General features: G+C 37.6%; 1 protein-coding gene across 1 annotated transcript in view; it reads right to left on the minus strand.

Annotated features, from left to right (window-relative positions):
* KCNH8 (potassium voltage-gated channel subfamily H member 8) overlaps positions 1-25,770 on the minus strand; it is a 392,473-nt gene that overhangs the window by 19,559 nt on the left and 347,144 nt on the right. The window contains exons 12-15 of the mRNA XM_068547302.1: positions 19,527-19,565; positions 14,495-14,853; positions 12,354-12,460; positions 9,522-9,598 (exon numbers count right to left, since the gene is read on the minus strand). Of these exons, the coding sequence (XP_068403403.1) occupies positions 9,522-9,598; positions 12,354-12,460; positions 14,495-14,853; positions 19,527-19,565 (582 nt within the window). The remainder of the gene's footprint in view (positions 1-9,521; positions 9,599-12,353; positions 12,461-14,494; positions 14,854-19,526; positions 19,566-25,770) is intronic.

A 25,770-nucleotide genomic window follows, 5' to 3' on the forward strand; every position in this document is an offset into this window, starting at 1 on the left:
GGGATTATTCCCACCAAAGCAGCTTGAACATTGAAACAGGCCAATGATTTAAACTGGAAATAAAGCCATTGGTCTGACAAACAGAAAGTATTTTGTGGATGTGACAGTTTTTATTTATCAACGTGACTGGGCCATGGGGTGCCCAGACATTTGGTCAAACATTGTTCTGGGTGTGTCTGTGAAGCTGTTTCTGGATGAGATTAACATTTGAACCGGTACACTGAGTAAAGCAGATTGTCCCTAATGTATGTGGGCCTCCTTCAAGCAACTGAAGACCTGAATAGAACAAAAAGTCTAAGAGGGAACTCCTCCTGCCTCACCATTGATCTGGTACGTCAGTCTCCTCCTGCCTTCAGACTCAAACTGAAACACAGGCTCTTCTTGGGTCTCAAGCCTGCTGACTTTTGGACCAGGACTTACAGACTTATACTATTGGTTTTCAGACCTTTGGATTGGACCTGGAACTACATCATCAGCTCTTCTGGGTCTCCAGTTTGCCAACTGCAGATCTGTGACTCCTCAGCTTCCTAATTGCATGACACAATTCCTTACAATAAATCTCTCTCACTCACTTTCTGTTAATATATGTGTATATCCACATATATGTTTTGGGCAACATATGAGAAGTACAAACCTTTATAGAAATCAATTGGTAAAGACTGTACTTGAAGTGAACTTTAAGCAGGTGCAAAAAACAAAAATCAAGAATGTTCTGGGAACATGAAAAACAGACCCAAAATAAGAACGTGAATGCATCCTAGTATATAAAATGGGGCGAAACCAAACTCAGAATAGGATAAAGTAAAAAAGGAAGATGAGAATTTTGGATAACATCTGAAAGAGGCTTTTTCCTTAGTTCAGTGCTTTTCATATTATTCCAAGGTATGCTAATGGGAGAAAAAATGTTCATAGTTATTTTGTCATTAAAGTGATCCATAAGCAAATGCATTTGGTTGGTGCAGGCTAAAAATAACTTAATTTAGTTTCTTTACTGCAAGAATTCATAGAGTCTTAGTATGCTAATGACTAATGTGCATCTCTAAGAATATGAGTTAATTTTAAGTAAAATATACCAGATGTATTTAACCACAGAGGAATTGTTCTCTAAGTTTTATTTTAAATCATCCGAAAAAGAACAAAAATGTTCAAGTATTATATATGTTTTTGGAATTATATAAAGTAAGTGAGGAACGTCTACCCCTTGGTCTATGTAATCCTGTTTTATTAAGTAACCATCATAAGTGTTTTGAACTTATCTTAAAAAAGAATATTTGATAATGTAAGAAGCCCACAATTAGTAAGTGAAAACAAGCAAACAGGAGATAAATAGAAAATAAAAAGTAAAATAGAAGACGTAAATCAAACTATATCAATAATATTAAATATGAATGAATTAAGCCATCTAATCAAAAGGCAAATATTGATAGATTGAATTTAAAAAATCAAGACTTATCTATAAGCTGTCAACAGAAGACACACATTAGAGTCAAATATACAAGTAGGTTGAAAGAAGAAGGATGAAAAAAGATATCATGCAAATAGCAACCATAAGAAAGCTGGAAAAGCTATACTAATATCAGACAAAATAGACAAAAATTTTACTAGAGATAAAGAAGAAACATTTGGTAAAACAGGTGGTCAACTTTATAGGAAATGATAACAATTATATATATATATATATATATATATATATATATATATATATATATATATATATATATATATATATATAACAACAGAGCCCTAAATACATGAAGCAAAAAAAGTCAAAATTGAAGGGAGAAATACACAATCAGTAATAGTAGTTAGAGACTGCAATATCTCATTTTTAATAATAAATAGAACAACTGGGCAGATCAACAAGGAAATAGAAAACTTGAACGTCACAGACCTACAGTCATAGACATAACAGACATCTATAGAATATTCACCCAACAACAGTAGAATACACAGTCTTCTCAAGCACACACAGAACATTCTCCAGGTAAGACCATATGCTATGCCATTAAGTAAACCTAAATAAACATAACAGGATTAAAATCGTACAAAGTGTGTTCTTCAATTATAATGGAATGAAATTAAAAATTAGTAATAAAGAAAATTGGAAAATTCTCAAGTATGTGGACATTAAATCACACATTACTAAATAAACAATAAGTCAAATAAGAAATCACAGGAGAAATTAAAAAATAATTTGAGATAAATGAAAATGAAAACACAACATACTCAAGTTTATGGGATGTAGTTAAAGCAGTGCTTAGGGAGAAATTTATGGTAACGCCTATCAAAAAAGAAGAAAGATATAAAATCAACTTCACCTTAAGGCACTGGAAAAAGAAAAGTGAACTAAATTCAAAGGCAGCAGGAAGAAGGAAATAATAAGGATTAGAGCAGAAAACAATGAAAATAGAGAATAGAAATGAAGAAAAATGATCAAAATCAAAAGTTGGTTTTTTGAAAATATCAACAAAATTGACAAAGCTTCACCTAAATAAAAAGATGACTCAAATTACTAAAATCAGGAATGAAAGAGGAGACATTACTACCAACATTACAGAAATGAAAAGAATCATAAGGAAATACTTTGAATGCTATAGGCCAACAAGTAGGATAACAGATGAATCTGACAAATTTCTACAAAGACGTAAACTACCAAAACTGACTCAAGAAGAAATAGAATATCTAAATAGACCTACAAAAGTAAAGTGATTAAACTAGCAATCAAAAAAGTTTACACAAAGAAAAGCCCAGGACCAGATGGCTTCACCAGACCTTTAAGTGAGCATTAATAGCAATTCTTCACAAACTATTTAAAAACATAGAAGAGGAGGGAACACTTCCCAACTCATTTTATGAGACCAATATTACTCTGACACAAAAACCAGACAAAGATATCACAAGAAAAAGAAAACTGTAGACCAGTAATTTATGAATATAGATGGCAAAAATCCTCAAAAAAATACTACCAAATTGAATCCAGCAATATTTAAAAGGGATTCTACACCATGACCAGGGGGATTTATTTTAGGAATGCAAGTTTAGTTTGCCATCCCCAAATCATTAATTAACATAATGTACCATATCGGTAGAATAAAGGACAAAAAACAAACACATTGTCATCTCAATAGGTGCAAGAAAAAGCATTTGACAAAATTTAACATCCCCTTGTGATAAAAACACTCAACAAATCAGGGATACAAGGGTACTCTCTCAACATGAAAAAGGGAATTTATGAAATACCCACAGTTAACATCATACTCAATGGTGAAAGACAAAGATTTCCTTCCCAAGGGGAGGCACAAGAGAGGGATATTTCTTTACATTTCTATTCAGTGAAGTACTGGAAGTTCTAGCCAAGGCAATTAGGGAAGAAAAGGTAACAAAAGGCATTTAAATTGGAAAGGGAGAAATAAAACTATCTCTATTTCTAGATGGCATGATCTAATATAAAAAATTTCCAAAACACCCACCCCCAAATTATTAGAACTATTTAAAATGTTTGGTAAAGTTGCAGGATACAAGATGAGCAAGCAAGAATCAGGTGTATTTCTGTACACTATAAGTGAACAATCCAAAAATAAATTAAGAAAATAATTTCATTTACAATAGCATCAAAAATATTAGAACTCCCTTAAAAAACTAAAAATAGAACTACCATGTGACCCAGCAATCCCACTACTGGGCATACACCCTGAGAAAACCATAATTCAAAAAGAGTCATGTACCACAATGTTCATTGCAGCTCTATTTACAATAGCCAGGACACGGAAGCAACCTAAGTGTCCATCGACAGATGAATGGATAAAGAAGATGTGGCACATATATACAATGGAATATTACTCAGCCATAAAAAGAAACGAAATGGAGTTATTTATAGTGAGGTGGATGGACCTAGAGACTGTCATACAGAGTGAAGTAAGTCAGAAAGAGAAAAACAAATACTGTATGCTAACACATATATATGGAATCTAAAAAAAGGATTCTGAAGAACCTAGAGGCAGGACAGGAATAAAGACGCAGATGTAGAGAATGGACTTGAGGACACAGGGAGGGGGAAGAGTAAGCTGGGACGAAGTGAGAGAGTGGCATGGACATATATACACTACCAAATGTAAAATAGATAGCTAGTGGAAAGCAGCCACATAGCACAAGGAGATCATCTTGGTGCTTTGTGACCACCTAGAGGGGTGGGATAGGGAGGGTGGGAGGGAGATGCAAGAGGGAGGAGATATGGGGATATATGTATATGTATAGCTGATTCACTTTGTTGTACAGCAGAAAATAACACACCATTGTAAAGTAATTATACTCCAATAAAGATGATCAAAAAAATATTAGAACTCTTAGGACTACATTTAACCAAGGAGGTGCAAGACTTGTACACTGAAAACTACAAAATATTGTTGAAAGAAATTTAAAAAGATATGGATAGACACATAGAGCAATAGAATAGAATTGAGAGTCCAGAAATAAACCCTCATATCAATGGCAAGTTGAGTGTCACAAGAGTACAAAGACAATTCAGTGGGGAAAACATAGTGTTTTTAATAAACGGTGATGTGATCACTAGACATCCACACAAAAAAATGAAATAAAATTGGACCCATACATCACTCATATACAAAAATTAACTCAAAATAGACCAAAGACCTAAATGTAAGAGCTCACACTATAAAACTCTTAGAAGAAGACAGAGGAATAAACCTTAATGACCTTGGGATAGGCAATGGTTTCTTAGATGTGACCTCAAAATCACAAAGAACAAAAGAAAAAAGAGATAAATTGGATATCACCAAATTGCGCTTTATAGGAAAACATTAAGAAAATTAAAGGGCAACTTAAAGAATGTGAGAAGAAAACTGTACATCCATCATAACTTGTTATCTAGAATATATAAAGAACATTCACAACTCAGTAATAAACAGACAACCCAATTTTAAAATGGATAGAAGATCTAAATTGACAGTTCTCCAAAGACATACAAACGGCCAATAACACATGAAAAGATGCTCAAATTATTAGCTATCAGGGAAATGCAAATGGAAACCACATGAGATACCACTTCATGCACACAAGAACGGTTATAATAAAAAAAATCAGATAATAACAAATAAAAATTGTTGGTGAGGAAGTGGAGAGGTTGGAACCTTCATATGCTGCTAAATGTAAAATTCCTCTGCTGTTTTGGGAAACAGCCTGGAAGTTCCTCAAATGTTTACACATAGGGTTACCAGCCATTCTTCTTTACTCAGGAGAAATTAAAACATGTGCACACAAAATCTTGCGTGAATGTTTTATGAAAGTTCATAGTAGCATTGTTCATATTAGCCAAAAAGTGGTTACAACACAAATGCCCATCAAGTGATGAATGAATAAACACAAAATGTGCTATATCTATATAATGAAATATTACTTGGCAGTAAAAAGGAATAAAGTACTGGTATGCAACAACGTGAGATGAAAACCTCGAAAACATTACACTAAGTGAAAAAAGCCAGTCACAAAGGACCATATTGTATGATTCCATTTATATAAAATGGCCTGAGTGGGCGAATCTACAGGCACAGAGTGTAGCTTAGTGGTTGCCTGGGGCTGAGGATGGGGAGCCACTGGTGTTAGGGGTGATGGCTGTGTGGTGCAAAGCTTCTTTGTGGGGGTAACAAAATGTTCTAAAATTTATTATGGTGATGCATGCATAAGTCTAGGAATATACTAGAAGCCCTCAAGTGTACACTTTAATTAATTAATTAATTAATTAATTTATTTATTTATTTTGGCTGCGCTGTCTGGCTTGCGGGATCTTAGTTCCCTGACCAGGGATCGAACCCGCACCCCCTGCTGTACAAGCACAGAGTCGTAACCACTGGACCCCCAGGGAAGGCCTAAGTTGTACACTTTAAAAGGATGAATTCTATGACACGTTAATTATACCTCAATAAAGTTGTTTTAAAAATGGAGTTAATAAATAGCATGAGAAGCCAGACTTCTCTCTCAAAAAAAGTCAATATAAGTTGTTTCTACAAAACTCATTTATTTTTTTGTTTAGGCATGTATTATATACATGAAACATTTTCATTCTCAATATAGTTAAGACTCAAGTTGGAATAAAATGGCCTAATATTAACTGGCTCCTTTATGTACCTACAAAATTAAATGCTAACAAGTGGCAATTAGAGCACTCCAGCCAAAGTGCACTCTGCTAAGGATGATTTAACAAGCCACCACATTTTCTCACTTTGAAATTGAAGATTTGCCTGTGATTACCTTTCTGTTAAGTTTGGCAGCTTGTTTTCTGCCTAGTTTTATCATCATTTTACCACTTAAACGTTTGGTGTAATGTCAAATAATGGTTAAACATTGTTAACTGGCATACTGGGTCTCCTTGCCCTTCAATCAACTTAAGTGTTACAGAATAAGTGTTCTTTACAGTAAATCGGTGACACTTTTACATCATACTATTTAGTTAAAATAAGATGCACTGAAATGTAAATTTTTTACCCTATCATTTTTTATTGTAATTTTAAAAAATAAATTTATTATTTATTGGGTCTTCATTGCTGTGTGTGGCTTTCTCTAGTTGCGGCGAGCAGGGGCTACTCTTCCTTGCGGTGCGTGGGCTTCTCATTGCAGTGGCTTCTCTTGTTGCGGAGCATGAGCTCTAGGTGCACGGGCTTCAGTAATTGTGGCAGGCAGGCTCAGTAGTTGTGGCACATGGGCTTAGTTGCTCAGTGGCATGTGGGATCTTCCCGGACCAGGGCTCAAACTCGTGTCCCCTGCACTGGCAGGGAGATTCTTAACCACTGTGCCACCAGGGAAGTCCCTATTCTAACTTTATAGTGAGCGTCTTCATAGCAAAAGGAACTCTCAGGTGAAAGCAGTCTCATTTTCATGAACAAATATGTTTCCCTTAAGTCCATTCATTTTCATTTTATTCCATATGCATTGACTAATTCTCTCTCCTATTACTCTGCATGGGGCACTGTTGGGTAGCAGGGGGGACTAAGTTGAGAGTCACATTTGTTGACTAGAAGCATGACCTTGTATGAGGAGAGAATGAGCATTTGACCACCATGTTTGGTGCTTTACATATGGTATTAAGTCCTTACCACACTCCTCTATGACAGATTTTATCATTACCATTTAATAGAGGAAAAACCTGAACTTAGGGAAGGTGAACATTGAAGACACTAACACATTTTTTTCCCCAGACTAATTTCTAACTTCTGTGTTTGAGCTAAGATATTGGTCAGTCAGTTCCTAAAACCATTAAATAAACTCAAATGTGAGGGAAAATATTGATAATTCAAATGGTATTAATGTGTGATTTTATCTGAGAACAATATCTTAAAGAAAATTGTTTAATAAAAAGTTGCTATCCAAAAAAAAAACCCAACAACAAAATACCCCACAATAATAAAGCACTCTTAAACCACACACACACAAAAGTTGATGTCCAGGTGTCCAAAAGAGTGTTTAGTTTCTTTTGTTTTTGTTCTACCGTGTATTTTTTTTTTTTTTTGGTGTATTTTTAATGAGATTATTTGGGTGATCTCACATATGGCCAAGCCCTCGTGATTTAAGCAGTTTCAATCCAGTTAGTTTTTCTTTTCCTATTTTGTTAGTCTGCCCTTTGGCTCTCTTACTTCTTGTTGGCAACAATCTCACTTCCAGAAAGTGTAGACTCCGAAGGAGAGAGGGCAGTAAAGCACAAATCTTCACTAAACTGATGGAACACACGTTGAACAAAAACCTATAGACTTGGGCTTCCCTGGTGGGGCAGTGGTTAAGAATCCGCCTGCCAATGCAGGGGACATGGGTTTGAGCCCTGGTTCAGGAAGATCCCACAGGCCGCGGAGCAGCTAAGCCCGTGTGCCACAACTACTGAGCCTGTGCTCTGGAGCCCACGAACCACAACTACTGAAGCCCGTGCGCCTAGAGCCTGTGCTCTGCAACAAGAGAAGCCACCACGATGAGAAGCCCACGCACCTCAACGAAGAGTAGCCCCTGCTCGCATTAAGTAGAGAAAGCCCGCACGCAGCAACGAAGACCCAGTGCAGCCAAAAATAAAATAAATGAAATAAATAAATTATTAACAAAAAACCCTATAGACTTTATGACAAGCTGCCCAGTTTTCCATTATTACAGGTAACTGGAAACCAATTATGATTATGTGAATTTCATTTTTTTCAGATCTCATCAATATCATCAGTTGGTTACATTTTCCCTCAAGACCTCATCAGAGAATCTAAAACTTCAGCCCTATTACCCTGTCTGTGTCTGCTCACTGAACTTGGCCTAGGTCTACCCAGAAGGTCACCACAGACAGCTGGGTCTTCCTGCATATTCCTGTCTGAAGGATCTTTCTAGTGTCTTCTGCAGCTAAGCCTGAAGGTAACCTCTCAGGAGCCACCCTCAACTCCTTTTACTTGTCTCATGGAAGAACAGTTCTGAGTTTCCCTACACAGTCTCTCAATGCCCCCCCAGCAGGGTCGAGCCCTAATTGCCTACAGAGTTAATGATGTCATTAACACACACTTATTTACTTGTTTTCCTTTCTTTCCTGTCTTATTCCTCTACTCCTTCATCTTGCTTCCTGGATCACCTCCCAAAGAAACTATCTGCATCCAAATCATTGTCTCAAAATCTATTTCTTTTTTTTTAAATTTAATTTTAGGGGGACACCCAAATTAAGAGAGTGATTCAGAAATTACCTTCTCTATTTATATGAGACATCCAGAAAAGACAAATTTATAGAAACAGAAAGTAGATAAGTGGTTGCCTAGGGCTGGATGTGGGAACAGAGATTAATCATAAATGGGTCTGAGAGGTCTTTTTAGGAGGAAAAATACTCTAAAACTCAGGTGGGGATGGTTGAACCACTCAATAAAGATAGTAAAAAATCATTAAACGGTACACTTGAAATGGGTGAATTTTATGATACGTACAATATACCTCAATAAAGTTTTTAAAGAAATTACCTTATTTTACACGGAGAGATGGTAAGATCTAAAGAGCTAAAGTGCTCAAAGTTACACAGCAAATACAGGCCAGAGAAAAGAATAGAGTTTCAGGCCATTTGATTACTCTGATTCATTACTTTTGATTCATCTGTGGACAAATGATCTTGCTTTAACTCACTAAAAATTAAAGTACATGAAAAAAGTGAAAAAGCACCAATTAAACCAAGTATCAATACATTTATTACTCCAGTTATAATAATTATCATTTAGTTAGTCCTTCCTGTAGGTTAAATAATTTACCTAGGTTATTTCATTTAATTTCACAAGTGGGCCATAAGGTAGGGATGACTGCTATCTCTTTGTTACACACGGGGAAATAGAGCTTGAGAGAAGGTAGGTGACTAATACTCACATGAGGCTGAGTGGGAATTCATCCATATTTGTCACCAGACACCAGAGTGCGTATTCATCGTGACTATATTATACCACTTCTGCTGGTGACTAGGATTTCTTCCCCCTCTTACCACTCCAGCATGACCAGAGAAAGGCAAATCTCCATACCTCGCTGTTGAGTTTGTTTATCTGCTGCTTGGTCTCCTCTGCTTTGATGAAGAGGACAGCAGCTCCAATCTCTGGGTCTGGAAAGTGACAGACACGCAGAATGAGTCCTTCAGGAATAAACCTCGTATTTCAGGACTGAGGCAGTTAGAACAGGGAAGGAAGCCCAAGCTACCTTCAGCCTTTCCTGATGTCGGTGCCCTGTAGCTTCTGTCTCCCTAGTTCTCCTCTGGATGGCACCTGGTGGGCTCTTTGGAACTAGGCACACAGCATGGTGGTGACTGTGGCCACACTTACTGGATGCGTCCATGGCCACCCTCCCCCTCTCCTGAACACAATCCTACCATGTGCCCAAATGTCACGTGTTCTCTTCTTTTTTTTTTTTTTAAATTTTTATTTATTTATTATTTTTGGCTGTGTTGGGGTGTTCTCTTCTTTGACCATTTTCCAAAAATATATCACAGCCAGTGTCCAAGCCATAGAAAAGAGATGTTCTTTTTCTCCTCTCTTCCCTTTCCAGATTTTGAGTCCTGTACCCATGAGAGCATTTTCCTCCCACCTCTATTAAAGCTGCTCATCCCCACTGCAGGTTTTCTGTCTCTTCCAGTGTTGCTCTAAAAGGTAATTTCTCCCATTTCCCGGGTCTCTCATCTCCACTTTTTCTCTACCTTACTTTTACAAATACATTCATATCTGTCAGGAGCAGAAGCACAGATGAGTCATTGCTAGCTAGAGTGGAAAGGATTTGATATACAGAGCTATCTATATCTAGATCTATATATGTCGTGTATATATATCATGATGACTATCCTAATATCCTAATTCTGGTCAATTATGTGTAGAAAATTTGTCTGTGAGAGAAAAAAGTCGCTCAAAACAATCCAAAGTGTCAGAGTAGTAAAAGCTCCTTTTGCTGAGATATTTTGTAAAGTTAATCTATTCATTCAATGAATGATAAGAGATCGCCTACAACAGGCTAAGCCTCCCTTAGATGAGACAGAAATAACGAAAATATATTGACCTTCATGGGGCTTTGAGTCTAGCTGGGAAAAGAGACATTGAAAAAGCAATTATGGGGCTTCCCTGGTGGTGCAGTGGTTAAGGATCTGCCTGCCAATGCAGGGGACACGGGTTCGAGCCCTGGTCTGGGAAGACCCCACATGCCATGGAGCAACTAAGCCCGTGCACCACAACTACTGAAGCCCGCGCGCTTAGAGCCCATGCTCTGCAACAAGAGAAGCCACCGCAATGAGAAGCCCGCGCACCGCAATGAAAAGTAGCCCCCGCTCGCTGCAACTAGAGAAAGCCCACGCACAGCAATGAAGACCCAACGCAGCCAAAAATAATAAATAAATAAATAAATAAATTTATATTAAAAAAAAAAGCAATTATGCAATAGGTGTGGATTTCATACTAAGGGCAGTAGGAATCCATCTCAGGATTTTAAGCATAGGAATAGCGTAATAAGAATAAATTTGTATTTTAAAAAAAGTTCACTCTGTATGGAGAACAGTGTGAAAACAGAGAAGAGACTTTGGAAGCAGTGCAGGCAAGAGTGAATGTGGCAGGGAAAAGGGTGGTGGAAGGAAGGATAGAAAGTCTCAGACAGAACTGAGAGATATTTAGGAGGTAAAGTCAAGAATATTTGTTGCTTGAATGGATGAGTATTGGGGTAGATGTTGGGAAAAGGGAGAAGAGGAGGCTAAGGGGGGTGGCAGGACCAGAAATACTAGGTGGATGTCATGATGATGTCCTGTGAGCCAACAAGGAAAACTTCCTGTTGGGACCCACCATCAGCTTCCATAGCAAATGCTCACATCTGGTTGACTAGAACTATGATTTCTGTGCTTCTTGCCCAGAGCAGATATAAGTCCATTACATGGATGAATCATGATTGTTGACTGACATCTGCATTCCTCTCCTCACCTTCCCACCTTGCACCATCGTCCTACCATGGAGTCTTACTCTTCCATCTTCCCAGAAGATGAGTGCTGGGAAGAACTGTTGATTGAGATAGAAGACTGGTATTCTACCAAATGGAGACATACCCCCAGAGCTGTACATTCAGAAGTCTTTCTTGGGCTTGGCTTTGCCCATGGAAGGATTCACCAATTAGCAGGAGATCCTGACACAAGGATCTGACTTGCATCTGGTGACTGTTTGGGATCGCCTATGTTCATTATTCTCTATCAACTACAGGTGCGTCTTCTTTTAGAAGGTGTCATTTCTGGCCTTCATCATGCTGACAAATTCTTTTGTGGGCAATGAACTCAAGAATGAAAGGGAGAGAGAGGAGCCTGGGCTAGGTTTGGGGATACTTTACATTAATTAACCATCCCTAAAGGGTAGTACTTCATATAGTGCCCCATCATTTCCAATATTCTAACATACTTCTGAAGATACTTATCCCTGGCAAACTGCAAGTACATAACCACTTACCCAATAAATTAGTTAAGTATAACCAATGTTCCTACAGTCTACACCCAACACAGCATTTCCTTTGGGTAATGTTGTTTCTGTGGATTAGTCTGCATTTATAATAGGAAAACATGGTTACCCTCTGATGAAGAGCAGAAATTTGAGTGTCCTCCTGACACACCATTTACCTGGGCTGGTAAGCTGCAGGGTGTCGAGCCTGGATGGAGGAACCATTACAAATGCTATCTTAATAACTTGGAGGTGGCACAGACCCAAGTCAAATTACTTTGTGGCTTTGGTAAAGTTCCATCACATGGAGAATACCCGAGAATGGGAAGGCAAAAAAGTGCCTATACTGAACATTACAAGTTATAAAGACATATCACCCCTTGAGAGAAGACTAAATATAGAGCTTACCTCCAAGAGGAGGAGAAATTCGGGGCTCCGGTCTGACTCGTTCAGAGCCAAAGTCAAAAGACTGGCTTTCCTCACTACTGTTTCCATCTTCAATTCCATCAACAATCCTGTTTAAAATAACAAGGATTGGCTAGTTGTGCATTTATATTCATGGGTTCCAGTATTCCTAGAAGACTTGAAAAATCTTGTGTTAAATTTCTAAATTCTAGACACTCTAGAGCTGGGCTATCCAATATGGTAGCCGTTAGCCTTATACAGCCATTGAGCACCTGAAATGTGCAAAAAGAGATGTGCTGTAAGTATAAAATACACACTGGATTTTGAAGATTTTAGTAAAAAATGTAAGTTATTTAATTAGTAATTTTTTATATTGTTCACATTTGAAATGCTAGTATTTGGGGCATAATGAGTCAAATAAAATATCTTATTAAAATTATTATTAAATAATTGCACGTGTGTGTGTTTACTTTTTAAAGATGTGGCTACTGGAACATTTAAAATTACTCATGTGGCTCACAATTTTAGCTCATGCTATATTTCTATTGAACAGTAATGCTATAGATCTTAGACTCATTTATTCTCAGATTCAAAACCTTAAGCTACAGAAGTTCTCTTATCTAAATTTATATTAATTCACTACTCTATCCAAAATTAAAGAGTTTTAACGTAATATTTACAGCATCGCAGAAAATAACTTTGAAAACATCTTTGCTCTGGACGTGGACAAAACTCTGAAGTGAGAGTTGAAGAATTATATTTAAATGACTATTAGGACTCTAGCTAATCTTCTTCCTTGGTAAATAATATCTAACACACTCATTATTTTTAAAAAGATGAACTTATTGTAGAAAATGTAAACATAAAGGTAGCAAAAATCTGAAAAGAAAAATCATCTGTCATTCACCACTACCATTAACATCTTGGTGTGTTCTCAAAATCTTTTTCTAGATATAAAATAAAATATGTTTTTTCATAAGTGTAGAATAAGTTGTACATGAAACTTTCTTTTCCAGCTCTGATACATTTTTCCCCTATTTATAATTTAGTATTTTTCATTTTAGAGAAATTTTAGGAAGGAGAAGAGTTAAGGGATGTTTTCAAATTACCATCTCCAACTGAATTCCTGAACATTTAATATCCACCTACTTTTCATTAACCCTGTTTTGCTTATTTTCCCCTTAATATTTTCTCTAAATGGATAAGTTGTGTTCTTCAAATGACTAACTAAATATGTCGTATATCAGAAACATCTCTTGCCTTATAAGCAGAACAACAGAATTTGAATCTATATTTCAGAACTCAAATTTCTGAGATTTTGGACAAAATATGTAACCTACAAAATACTTAACATTTCTTACAACTTTATAGTAGAGATAATACAAACTACTTTATAGGATTCCTGAAAAGACTAAATGTAATAGTAAGTGAAAAATTACCTAGCTGAGTACATGAGACTAGGAATCACTCAATATGTTTTTTCTTGTCTATTTTTTACTGAGTTGTTACGCACTGTAGCCTACTCTTTTCACATTTTCTGAGTCATAATTTTTTACTGTTTCAATCACCTTTAGTTGATCCTAAAGTGAATTTTTTTTTAATTAAAAAATAGAACCATCCCATATTACCTGCTGAAGGGGCCAGAAATAAAACTAAGTTCAGTCATCCACAATAATGAAGCAAATACTATGGGAAATGAAGACCGGCACTTCATTTCCTTCATAATTTCCACTCATTGCTTCATGAAACTTTTGGTAAGATCAGATATTGAGGGGATAACAATACGGACTTTGTTCCATCTCTTTTGTTTTCATTAGAAATTTATAAGTTATAAAATTACAATGTAGAAACATACATCTATAAAAATAGGTACAGCTAAATGGATAAAGGGAGAAGAGAAAGAATTTGGAACATTTAATGGACCCTTTTGAGAATATGACTAAAATGATTTATTCTCATCTTGCATACACCTCCACGTAGAGTCAAAAATGGCACACAAAAATTTAGGGAAACTGAAACATCGAGGCTAGGAGCCTGCATGGCAGAAAGGCCCAGAAGGCTGACTAATTTACTAGCCAGGTACTAGTGTGAATAAAATGCAGACACTTTCACCTGGGAAAGAATTCTATGTTGTGAACTCTCACCTTGGACTGAGGTCTGGGGGTCCAGCATTGTTCAAAGTTGAAAGTTGTAATTTCAAGTTCTTCTCTTTTCTTTTACCATGGTTAGGGGCGTCGGCTTCCTGCTTGGTTTTGGGGGAACTGGAACTGGAGACTCTGACAGGTGAGTGAAATGACACTGTTCCCGAGGCCAGCTGCTTCAGGCTTAAGCCAAGATAGCTCTTACTGCTTCCAGGCTTCTTGCTACGGGAAGAGGAAGATCCCCTTGTGTAGATGGGAGAGAGGGAAGCCGTCTCCTCCTCCTCCCGGTCCTCCTCCTCTTCCTCATCTTCCACAATGGATGGGAGTCTCTTCTTGATGCTGCCATTTCCCTTGGGCTCTGACTAAATCAGAGGATAATACAGATGAGTACAGATTGTGAAGACTTCTTGAGAGGCATATCATTCATGCTGCAGGGTCCATCTGAAAAAAGTCGGATCCCCTAGAGCCTTTAAAACGGAAGACCTCACAGATTTTGCTCTTATTTATTCAGGTGTTCAAAGTCTCTCATACTGTATAGCACAGGGAACTCTACTGAATAATCTGTAATAACCTACATGGGAAAAGAATCTGAAAAAGAATGATTCACTTTGCTGTACACCTGAAACTAACACGACACTGTAAATCAACTATACTCCAATAAAAATTTTAAACAAAACAAAACAGAAATAGACTCACAGACATAGAAAACAAACTTAAGATTACCAAAGGGAGGGGGGTAGAGGGATAAATTAGGAGTTTGGCATTAAAATATACACACTACTATATATAAAATAGATAACCAACAAGGACCTCCTATATAGCACAGGGAACTCGATTCAATATCTTGTAAAAACTTATAATGGAAGAGAATGTTAAAAAATGATATATATATATATGTATATGTATATATATATATATGTATATGTATATATATATATATATCTCAATCACTTTACTGTACACCTGAAACTAACACAACATTGTAAATCAACTATATTTCAATAAAAGATGTTAAAAATCTCCCCATTTCTGATCTCTGCTAGGTTTACTCTCTCTGCTTTCCTGGTGTTAGCCCACAATCCTTCTCTTGGTCTTTTAAACTCTCTTGGTGGTGAGCTATGTAAAAGGTGCATTTTATCAGGTTTGCATTGAGGTTTTAATCAGCCTGTCATTTATAATAGCATATGATGGCATGTTTTTAGGAATAAGACATTTTCAATTTTACTGGAAAGTCTTGGGCCTTGATAGTTTATTTAATTTATTTATTTCATTTTTCAGGTATCCTCATCATTTTATTTTTATTGAAGTATGGTTGATATACAATATTATATAAGTTACAGGTGTACAATATAGTGATTCACAGTTTTTACATGTTATACTCCATTTATAGATATTATAAAATATTGGCTATATTCCCTGTGTTGTACAACATCTCCCTGTAGCTTATTTTATACCCAGTAGTTTGTACCTCTTACTCCCCTGCATGTATCTTGCCCTTCCCCCTTCCCTCTCCCCACTGATAACCACTAGTTTGTTCTCTGTGTCTGTGAGTCTGCTTCTTTTTGGTTATATTCACTAGTTTGTTGTATTTTTTAGATTCCACATATAAGTGATCTCATACAGTATTTGTCTTTCTCTGTCTGACTGATTTCACTTAGCATAATTGGGCCTTGATATTTTAAAGTTACAGGGTCCTCAGTGGAACTTTATGTGGAGATCAACCAGCAAAATTATATTATCTTTGAGAATAAAACTCTTTCCTATTTTGGATCATAGATGGAAGAAGATCAGAAGTGTCCTCAGCTCTCCTTGTTCTCACAAGTCAGGTGGCAGGAAGTACAGCAAACCATTTGATCCTCTCACCTTGAAGAGCCTTAGGAAAGGAAAGGGAGAGTTTTGCAAACTCTTCTGTAGGATTCCTGTCTGGGCTCCTTCAACCTTACAGGCTTAGAAGAAGCAAAGGAGAGGATGGGAAAGGATGAAGGAGGGGATAATGAAGGGGCAGGGCAGACAAGGCAGCAAAGGCTAAGCTGATGGCCCTCAACAGAGTCACTCTAAGAGTATGTGTTTCTTGCTCTGCCCCAGACATGGCTTCCCTGCTCCAAAAAGTCAGTTCATTTTTCTGTGCCTCAGTTTCTTTTGAGGATACAATCATTTGTACCTGCTTATCAATAATTCATAATAAAAATAAACTGAAAAGACCTAAGAATACTATTTAAATGTCATGAGCTGTCATGGTTATTACTTCATCTCAATAAATAGTTGTTTTATTGGTATATGAATTTTATTGTAACAGTTATAATTATATATATATATATATATATATATATATATATATGTATATGTAACAAAAAAATGAACTTGAATCTGTAGTGACTGACAGGCCCATTCACCCATTTAGTTGAGGCCATAGCTGTAAAGTGAAATGATCAGTTCACTTAGGAAGGTTTTTTTTTTTTTTTTTGTATTTTAATCTTATGGGTCAAAATATCTTGAGGAAGTGGAATTATTAGACTCATCTTTCCAACTAGATGTGATTATTTTAATTAATGGTAAAGCTATTAGTTCTTTATTCAATAGTCATGGTTTTGCTTTTATTTGTTTTTTTTTTCTTCACAGCATTTTAAATTCTGTGCTTTTAACAAAAGATGGACCCATGTGGAATTGCAGAGGAACATCTGTATACTAGTATTGTAGAACAGAAAAGTGAGCTCACCCAGCTAAAGATACAACAGGGCAAACTTATCACAGAAATTAAAATCAGTGAGTACATTCTCTAATTGGACTTCTGTTTACATTTGTATTGGCACTTTAACCATCCCTTTGTTTCAAGGAGGCTCCCTTGGCTCTAACAGAATATTCTGACTAGTAACCTAGAAGATGTTTGTACTTCTACAAGTTCATTTAATTTTCATACTTCCATGCTTGGCACCTTGGACAATTTGCTTAGGTACTGCCTCTTGTGACTGGGACAGCCAACACGATTTATACCAAGAATTCATTAGCACCAGGACCATCATTGCAGACAATACCCAAATTTATTATTATTAAATACCCAGCCCCACATGCAGCCTCTGTGCAGGAGGAGTACTGGTTACTTTCTTCAGGCCATCGGTATAGAAACCCCCTCCTCCCTCGTGTCACTGGATTCACCTGTGTATACATGGCCACAAAATTCAACCACAGATCTTTTCCTTCTCTCTGACCCATCTCTTCCTTTCCCTCTCATCTTTCTCATGAATGCTCCCATGAGGGCAATGAGGTTTTATCCCCACAGTCAAAGGAGTCTCTAATTTTGCTCATGACATCTTGCTGGGATAGTCATTTCAAACTCACGAATGAGTCTTGACTAAACGTGTCTTGACTAAAAGGAAAGCAGAATAAAGTCTAGTGGTGGAATGCATGTGTTTTTGGTCACACAGTCTTAAAAGTCCTGTGACTTACTAGCTATAACCTTGGTCAGGTAATGTTATTGTTTAAAGCCTTGGTTTCCTCACCTGTAAATTGGCAATAATGTGAGGAAAAAATTAGGTATTAGATAATGGTAGTTACACCCTTAGTGATATGCACTGAATGTGCTTAATTAAATGCTTGCCCTTGTGATGATGGTGATGATCATGAAGAAAAAGGAAACAAAATTTACATCAGGGCAGGTCCTACAGATAGTGTGATATTTTACATAATCTCCCCTTCTTTCTTAGTTAACAGAACTCTTAGCAATGCACCTTGCCCGAAGATCACCTTTTTCAGACCCCTTGCCACTTGGTTTGGCCATAAGGCCAAATTCTAGGATGATAGTATGCCAGTGGGCAGGTTATAGGGAAATTTTAGGAAGGCTCCTAGAAGGAGGGGAGCATCTGTCTTGCTCTTTTACTTTGCTTTAGTTTCTAATCTGGAACACTGATGAAATGAATGGATCTCCAGCAGCCATCTGAGAGAATGAGGAGAAGGAAGGCATACGTTGAGGATCAAGAAGCAGAAAGAGGAAATCTCCAGGCCTACTGACACTGTTATATTGCTCACCTCTGGCCTTGTCCATGAGAGAGAAATAAAGATCTATTGTATTGAAACCCCTGTTATTCTGGTAGTTTTGGTACTGCAAATGAACTTCAGCCTTAATTATACAGATTTTTTTTTTGAAAGTTAAGGATGGTGTATTCTTGGAGGGGATGTTCATTTTCAGAGTGCTATGGCGGGGTGAGGAATTCAGGTGGGAAAATCCAAAAGGAGGCTAAATTTCTCTTCATGAGAAAGAGAATATAGGAAAGCTCTGGCGGAAAAGAGGTAATGAGGGAAGGATGCCTGTTGAGAAGAGTTTAAATGTAACGACAGTTTTGCTAGTTCCTGAAGAAGGATTTTGCAGAGATGAGAGAGAAAAGACAACTAGTGGCAGGGAGGAACTTGGTTGATAGCACTGAGATGTTTTAAGAGCTTTAAAAATGTTTCTCAATAACAACTCTGTTTGCTTCCCACCCCCAACCATCTTTGGTCCATTATCAACATCTTTGTAACATGCTGTGTAATTAGATTTATTTGTGCACCTCTGTATGCATGTGTGTCTGTGTGTGTATGCATGTGTGTGAAAGTTGGGGGGTTCTGCTTCAAGAGGGTACAGAGCAAGAAAAGGAGCTGTTTACAGGGTTTCTGTCACGGGATTATTGGTAATAAAGGTCTAGGTAATAAATCGGACAAGTTACTGTTTGGGGGGAAAGTTTTCTGTGAAATTGGAGGGTTCTTAAAAGTCGGGACTGACTTAAAAGCTCAATTCTTCTAAGATCAATACCTCAGGACTTCGTTACTCTGGGCAGGTTTTGGTGACAAACTGTGTTTTAACAATAGCTCTAAGATCCTTAAATAGATATATGAGTTTCAATCTTTCTCTATTCCCAAACTCATGAAGGTCATTGCCATGTCTCTCTCAAGTGCTTTTGGGGAAGTCAAAAATGAATACATAACATCCTCAAGGGGGAGACAGATATGTTGGAAATCCCACAGATTTTAGATAAATATTTTGCTCTTTGGCAAAAAGCCATACCTGTGAGACCGTAGATTTGTTCGACAATCTTGATATCACCTGAAAGAACAAACAAACAAACAGAAGTTGTAACAATCATTTACACCTTCTCGGTGGTTTGGGATGAGTGAAATGGAGGCAGGGAAAGAGATGAAAGTTCAGAGGCTGTGGGGGGGGGGAGATGGGCCACCTGCATGGCCCAGAGAAGAGGAAATACCTCCTGAGAGATGATGGGAGCATCTCCCACACCTCACCCTCTAGGAACTCTACTGACCAGAGTGTGTAATAAAGAAAAGGGAGCAGCAAATTGACTGCCTAGTACAGGACACCACACCCAGGAAATAGGGGTCAAAATAGTACACTCATCGGATACATTTTCCATCTTGATGCTTTATTTGCTCTCTTTTTGTTTTCCATCTCCCTTATTCCTCTTTCTTGCCCTTTTGCTAAATTATCTTACCTTCCATGATTTTTCTCTCTGGCTCTGTGAAAAAAAGAAATCGTGGAGGAGTTTCTTATTTAATCTCATTTCTTTCTATTTATCCACCTCCCCTTTTTCTTTGGATACGGGTGGGGGTGATGAACCCTTTCTGTCCCATTTGTTTTACTCGCTGTGATGTTCCCTGTGGACTAGGATTAAGTTCACTGCGGATCCTAATTTTCAATTTAAGTGATTTTAAGATCCAATTGATTGTAAAAAAGAAAAAAAAAATGCTGTCAATCAAATTGTGACATGCCATCAGTTATAAGACTGATCCCAATTTCAGAGATGGTAAAATGTGAAAAACAAATGTGTAACATAGAATCACTTAAGTGCAAAACACATCTTGCATAAAATCAAACTATGGTACTGTGGAGGAGTACGTTAAAAAGCATGCACCTTCCATGACATACAAACAAGCTCTGGAAATTATAACATATCCGGGAAATATGCTTCAGGTCTCATCCACATTGTTTTTTGCTCAAATATACTTCTCTCATTTTAAAGTGGTAATAGATGCTATAAATTAACATAATTTTATTCCCATGAAAAAAACAACTTGCACTTGAAAATGACCTGCCTAGTAAGTGAGACATATTTGGTAATTCTGTCACCCCCCCACCACTGTTTTTTTTTTTTTTCTAGATGATTAGAGAAATAGATCTGTTACTATTTATACAAATGCCAGCATCATTATTGCTGTGCAAATATACGTTTCATCAATGTTTAATTTTATCAAAGCAGTCAACCCATTCTACATCTGTTTAGTTGCCTAAATATGCATTGATCAGTAGCACTGAAGACATAAGTTTTGCAATAATTCCCTGAATGGTGACAAGTAAAACAGCTGAATAATTAAAAGTGTGGAAAATAAAACAAAATTACAATGTCGTTGCTACTGTGGTAGATATAAAAAATGGGTTTTTGAAAAGCTTTTCAGTTATAGCTTGGATGAAAGAAAGAACAGCCCTGGGATTCAGGAAGCCTGAACATCTCCAGGTCAGAGATGCTCTCTAAGGGATAAGAGAAAGGCACTGGCCTTAGCACTTGCTGATTTGGGTGTGACTCCCAACCCCCACGGTTTATTACTAATATGAGTTCTGTCGAGTTGCTGAACCCCAAGAATGATTTTCTATATCAGTGCTTCTCAAACTTGCAGGTTCTGATTCAGGAGGTCTGGGTGGAGCCTGAGACTCTGCATTCCAATGAGTTCCCAGGTAATATGGACCTTGCTGGCCCGTGGGGCACACTTTGAGTAGTGAGATCTTATAACCAACGTCATTGTTATTATCGTCCTATCAGCTGTCAATTCATAAAGTATTCACCGTGATCAGCACCCTGGTAAATGCTCCCCTGCCATGACATCCACTAATTTTCATTACAAATCCTATGAGGTAAGTGTCCATTATGTAGCCAGCACTACTGTGATAGGCTCTCTGAATAAATCATTTAATTCACATATGGTATTAATCACATGTGTTTTATTTTATTTTATTAAAAAAATTTTTTTTAATCACAGAAAACTCAGATTTAATAACACTCAGCATACATGGAATAAGTTCACTTAGCAGTTGCTGTGGTGCATTTCACTTATAAGAGGCAAATATTTTTAAAGTCCTCAACAGCAACAGTGAAAGCCCTCTCTCACCCTGATAGGAATGGATTTGTTATAGTTCTGCTAAACAGAATTAACCATCCTTGGAAAGATTTCAATCCAGTACTGAATTGTTTATGAAATGCCCTGTTATCTATTGTAATGTACTGTAAGTAGTCGAATTCTGTATATACTGCTATTTTCTGTCTGTTCATTGTTGTGAACTTATGTATGTTAGTGAAATAAATTTTCAGCTTGCATGTTGTTTCCTTAACATTTATAAATATAAGTATTAAGATATTTCCCCCCTCTTACAGGAGAATAACAAACTTGGTGATGTTTTCCTTTCTGATGCAACCCAAAAACCTGGCTGTTCTGAAAAGGTTGTTGCGTGCTGTTAAGACAGAATGAAATTACTCTTTTCATCTCTTAAGCGAAACAACCCTCTGCCATTCCCCTTCAAAACCACAGGTTTTTACTTGATATTCACAACTTTTGCACCACCATCAGTCAGTAATTTTCCAGGTGCCTTTAGTTTTAGACATTATAGAACTTAAATACTGAGTCAAGAAGATTGACAAAATATAAAACATTTCCTGCTCAGCCACATTTGTAGGCAAGCATTTTCAGTGTCTGTGTTCTGAGGAAGTCCATTATATCACATGTATTTTAAAAAGAATACTCTGATAGATGCATTCTGTTGACTAATACTTCATTGCTAATCCAGATTCTGCCAAGTGTAGAGAATACTAATTTAATGGAAACCCAGTATTTTCAAGCTAGAAGTGACCCTAAAGGGTCCCTGCTACAATGGTTTGTACACCTGGCAGACAATAGGATGCTTTGAGAAGTGTTCCTTTAAAAAATCAGGTTACAGAGTACCAGTTCCAACGAATCTCCTTCAGCTGGTGATGGGTGTGGGTCCCAGGTCTCCAGGTCAGGTTTGAAACCACTGAGTTAGTCCAACTCCCTAACTAGAGATGTGGAAACAGTGGCCAAGGAAGATGAGATGACTTGCCCAATTCATGCAACAAGTTAGTGACAGAACCTTTCCCCCAGAAGCCGTGCCTCCTGACTCTCAGTGTACCTTCCATAGAATCATGAGTTTTCTCAGGTACCTCTTCCAATGGTTAATGCTGTTTCTTGGGCTGAAAGAAAAAATGCCTGACATACCATGGCATTAAATCTGGTTTGATGGTTGTCACAAATCCGACCCCCAAAACTCATGAGGCTAAGTTACCCAAACACCTCGTAAAACTTTTCTGAGTCACAGATCTTTCAGGAAATAGGATGAATTCTAGGCATTCTTTCCCCAGCGGGGAGAAACATGGATACAGCCTTTGGATAGAAAATATTTATTGTTCCAGCAACTAGAAGACTCAACAGTTTTGAAAGTTTTGAGGAAGGCAGCTTTCCAATTTTGAGTCCCTCCCACATGGAGTTTTTACACCTTTTAGACAATAAGAAGAACTGTTGGTGATCTCTAATGAGAATAATTAGGAAAAAAAGAAAGACTGAAGTCATAGAGGTTGGGAAGATAAAAGGGAAGTAAGTCAGACACAAGAGCAGGAAATGAGGTCGCTGCAATAAAGTTTTGAGAGAGATCAAGAAGGGTAAGGGTCAACCCGTTCACATCTTGGGATTGTGCCCTTCATTCCATCAGGATGGAAGAAGCCCAGTGCGGGCAGAGGGGCTGAGGACACCGCCTGGCACAAAGTTATGACCAGAAGTAAGGCGTCATAACCTTGAAGACTGGGAAAGAAACATTCTCAGCTTTGGTGCATTGGTTTTAAAAGTTTTTGCGTAGCTGTTCTTCTCCTTTCCCCCCATCCTAACCACCTAAATTACTCTATCACTCTGTGAGTCCAGTGGGAACTTGAGAGAGAGGACCTTTTTTTTTTTGTTTTTTAGGTTTAATGTTCTTAATTTTATTGCTTTTGGCTGAGACTTTACATCTCTCAATAACATGTTATACCCTACTATTTCTTTTTTTAAAAAAACGTTTAATCTTATATTGGAGTATAGTTGATTAACAATGTGGTGTTAGTTTCAGGTGTACAGCAAAGTGATTCAGTTATACATATACATGTATCTATTCTTTTTCAAATTCTTTTCCTATTTAGGTTGTTACATAATATTGAGCAGAGTTCCCTGTGCTATACAGTAGGTCCTTGTTGCTTATCTATTTTAAATACAGCAGTGTGTACATGTCAATCCCATACTCCCTAACTATCCCCCCCTCCCTTCTACCCTGGTAACCATAAGTTCATGAGACAGGACTCTTAAATTGGAAAAATACTGCTCACTGGCATCGAGGACCAGAGAGGAAAAATGGTCTCTTAGTCCACATAAAATTTGCTGCCAAAAAAAGCAAAAGAAATCCACAATTTTTTTAACTGTGTAAAGAAGGTCCCAAGTTCTACTATTGAGCTTGAATTGTAAATGGAAATCAAATATACTGAAATTAATAGTCATTTTTAGATGTGACACGTGCCACTGCATTCTTTAAAGTTGTCTCTTTTATTGAATGAAGACCCTTTTATAAGAGCTTTCATAGGCTCATACCTGATCTTGGCCATTCAACTCATTTTTCCCCTTAAGTTCTTAAATTTCCCGAGAGTAAATTTTCCTGATATTAGAATTTTTCTTTATCATCTTTATTGGAGTATAATTGCTTTACAATGGTGTGTTAGTTTCTGCTGTATAACAAAGTGTATCAGCTATACATATACATATATCCCCATATACCCTCCCTCTTGCGTCTCCCTCCCACCTTCCCTATCCCACCCCTCTAGGTGGTCACAAAGCACCGAGCTGATCTCCCTGTGCTATGCGGCTGCTTCCCACTAGATATCTATTTTACATTTTGTAGTGTATATATGTCCATGCCACTCTCTCACTTCGTCTCAGCTTACTCTTCCCTGATATTAGAATTCTTATGAATTCTTTTAGTTGGGAAGGGAGCTCTTTGATTTCTTTTATCTATTCCCTCCACCCATCAAAATCCCTCTGCGTTCTGAGAGATGGCGGGGTGTGAGGGCCCGCCTTTCATGGGAGGCTAAAAGGCTACCTCTAGAAGGAACGTGAGTGGTTTCTCAGCAGCGATGAGGCATTACCAATAACTTCTCCTTACTCTCAAGCTCTTTTCAAGAGGCCGAACCACTAAGAAATTGACCACTGTGAGGAAGGAAGGAAGCAAAGGTGAGCGGAACCCACCACAAAGACCCAGGACTCCTAACAGTAACCCAGGGGGCCAGTGGCCCAAGGAAGGTAGGAAATCTATTTCCATTGTCTACTTGGCCCACAGGTAGGATTTATAAGCCCCTGTGTGGTCTGCAAATGACCTCTCAACTATGGAATCTCATAAGACATGGAAGTGCCCTGGTGAGAATGTTATCTGAAGCTGATTGCTCAATCGGGAAATGAGATGCGAATTACAAGGCTCTTCTCTCCAACTGATTCATGACATTCTCTGCCTTGTTAATAAAACCACATTGATTAAGTCACAGAGCAGATTGAAGGAGCGCGGGTTCCCGTTCAGAAACAGGGATTATCACGGATTTTATCTTGTTCACGGGACAGCAATATTACCAGCATTGATGGTTGTTTGGGATAAAGAGAATATGAATGACGCATACTTGAAAATAACCCCATAATTCTCATAGTTAAAATGTCCACTCTTACAAAATCATAAATTGTCAAATCAACAGGTCTCATTTCCTCCTCTGCTTCTTTCTCTTGCAGACTCAAGTGGAGGTGCCAACAAGTAGTGAATGACACCTATGGCAGGTGGCAGATGGGAGGAATTAGAAACCTCTGGAAAAAGGATAGGCTTTGAATAGGGAGTATTCATCTTCAACTTAACACGTCTGAGAGGTCACCACCATCTAATCTAAAGAAGAGATTTTTGAGGCTGGTCTGAATCCCTAAGTGGGTAATACAGTTTCTATTATGTTTTCTCTGCTTGTTCTGTAATTTAGAAACAGAAGTGAGATTTTAATGAAAAGACTAATGATTTTGACATGGGAATTCCCAATTTCACCCGGAGCCTTGAGGTCAAGACAAACTATTAAGACTTGGAGGAGAATTCTCTTCCCCTGGGTAATTGCTATTGCTTCTGGTGTGGGAAATATAAGTCAAGTAAGTGAGTCTTGAATTTAGTGCTTACTGATGTCCGGAGCTAGAGAATC

This window comes from Eschrichtius robustus, chromosome 6 (genome assembly GCF_028021215.1).
Source record: "Eschrichtius robustus isolate mEscRob2 chromosome 6, mEscRob2.pri, whole genome shotgun sequence".
In the NCBI taxonomy this organism is placed as follows: Eukaryota; Metazoa; Chordata; class Mammalia; order Artiodactyla; family Eschrichtiidae; genus Eschrichtius; species Eschrichtius robustus.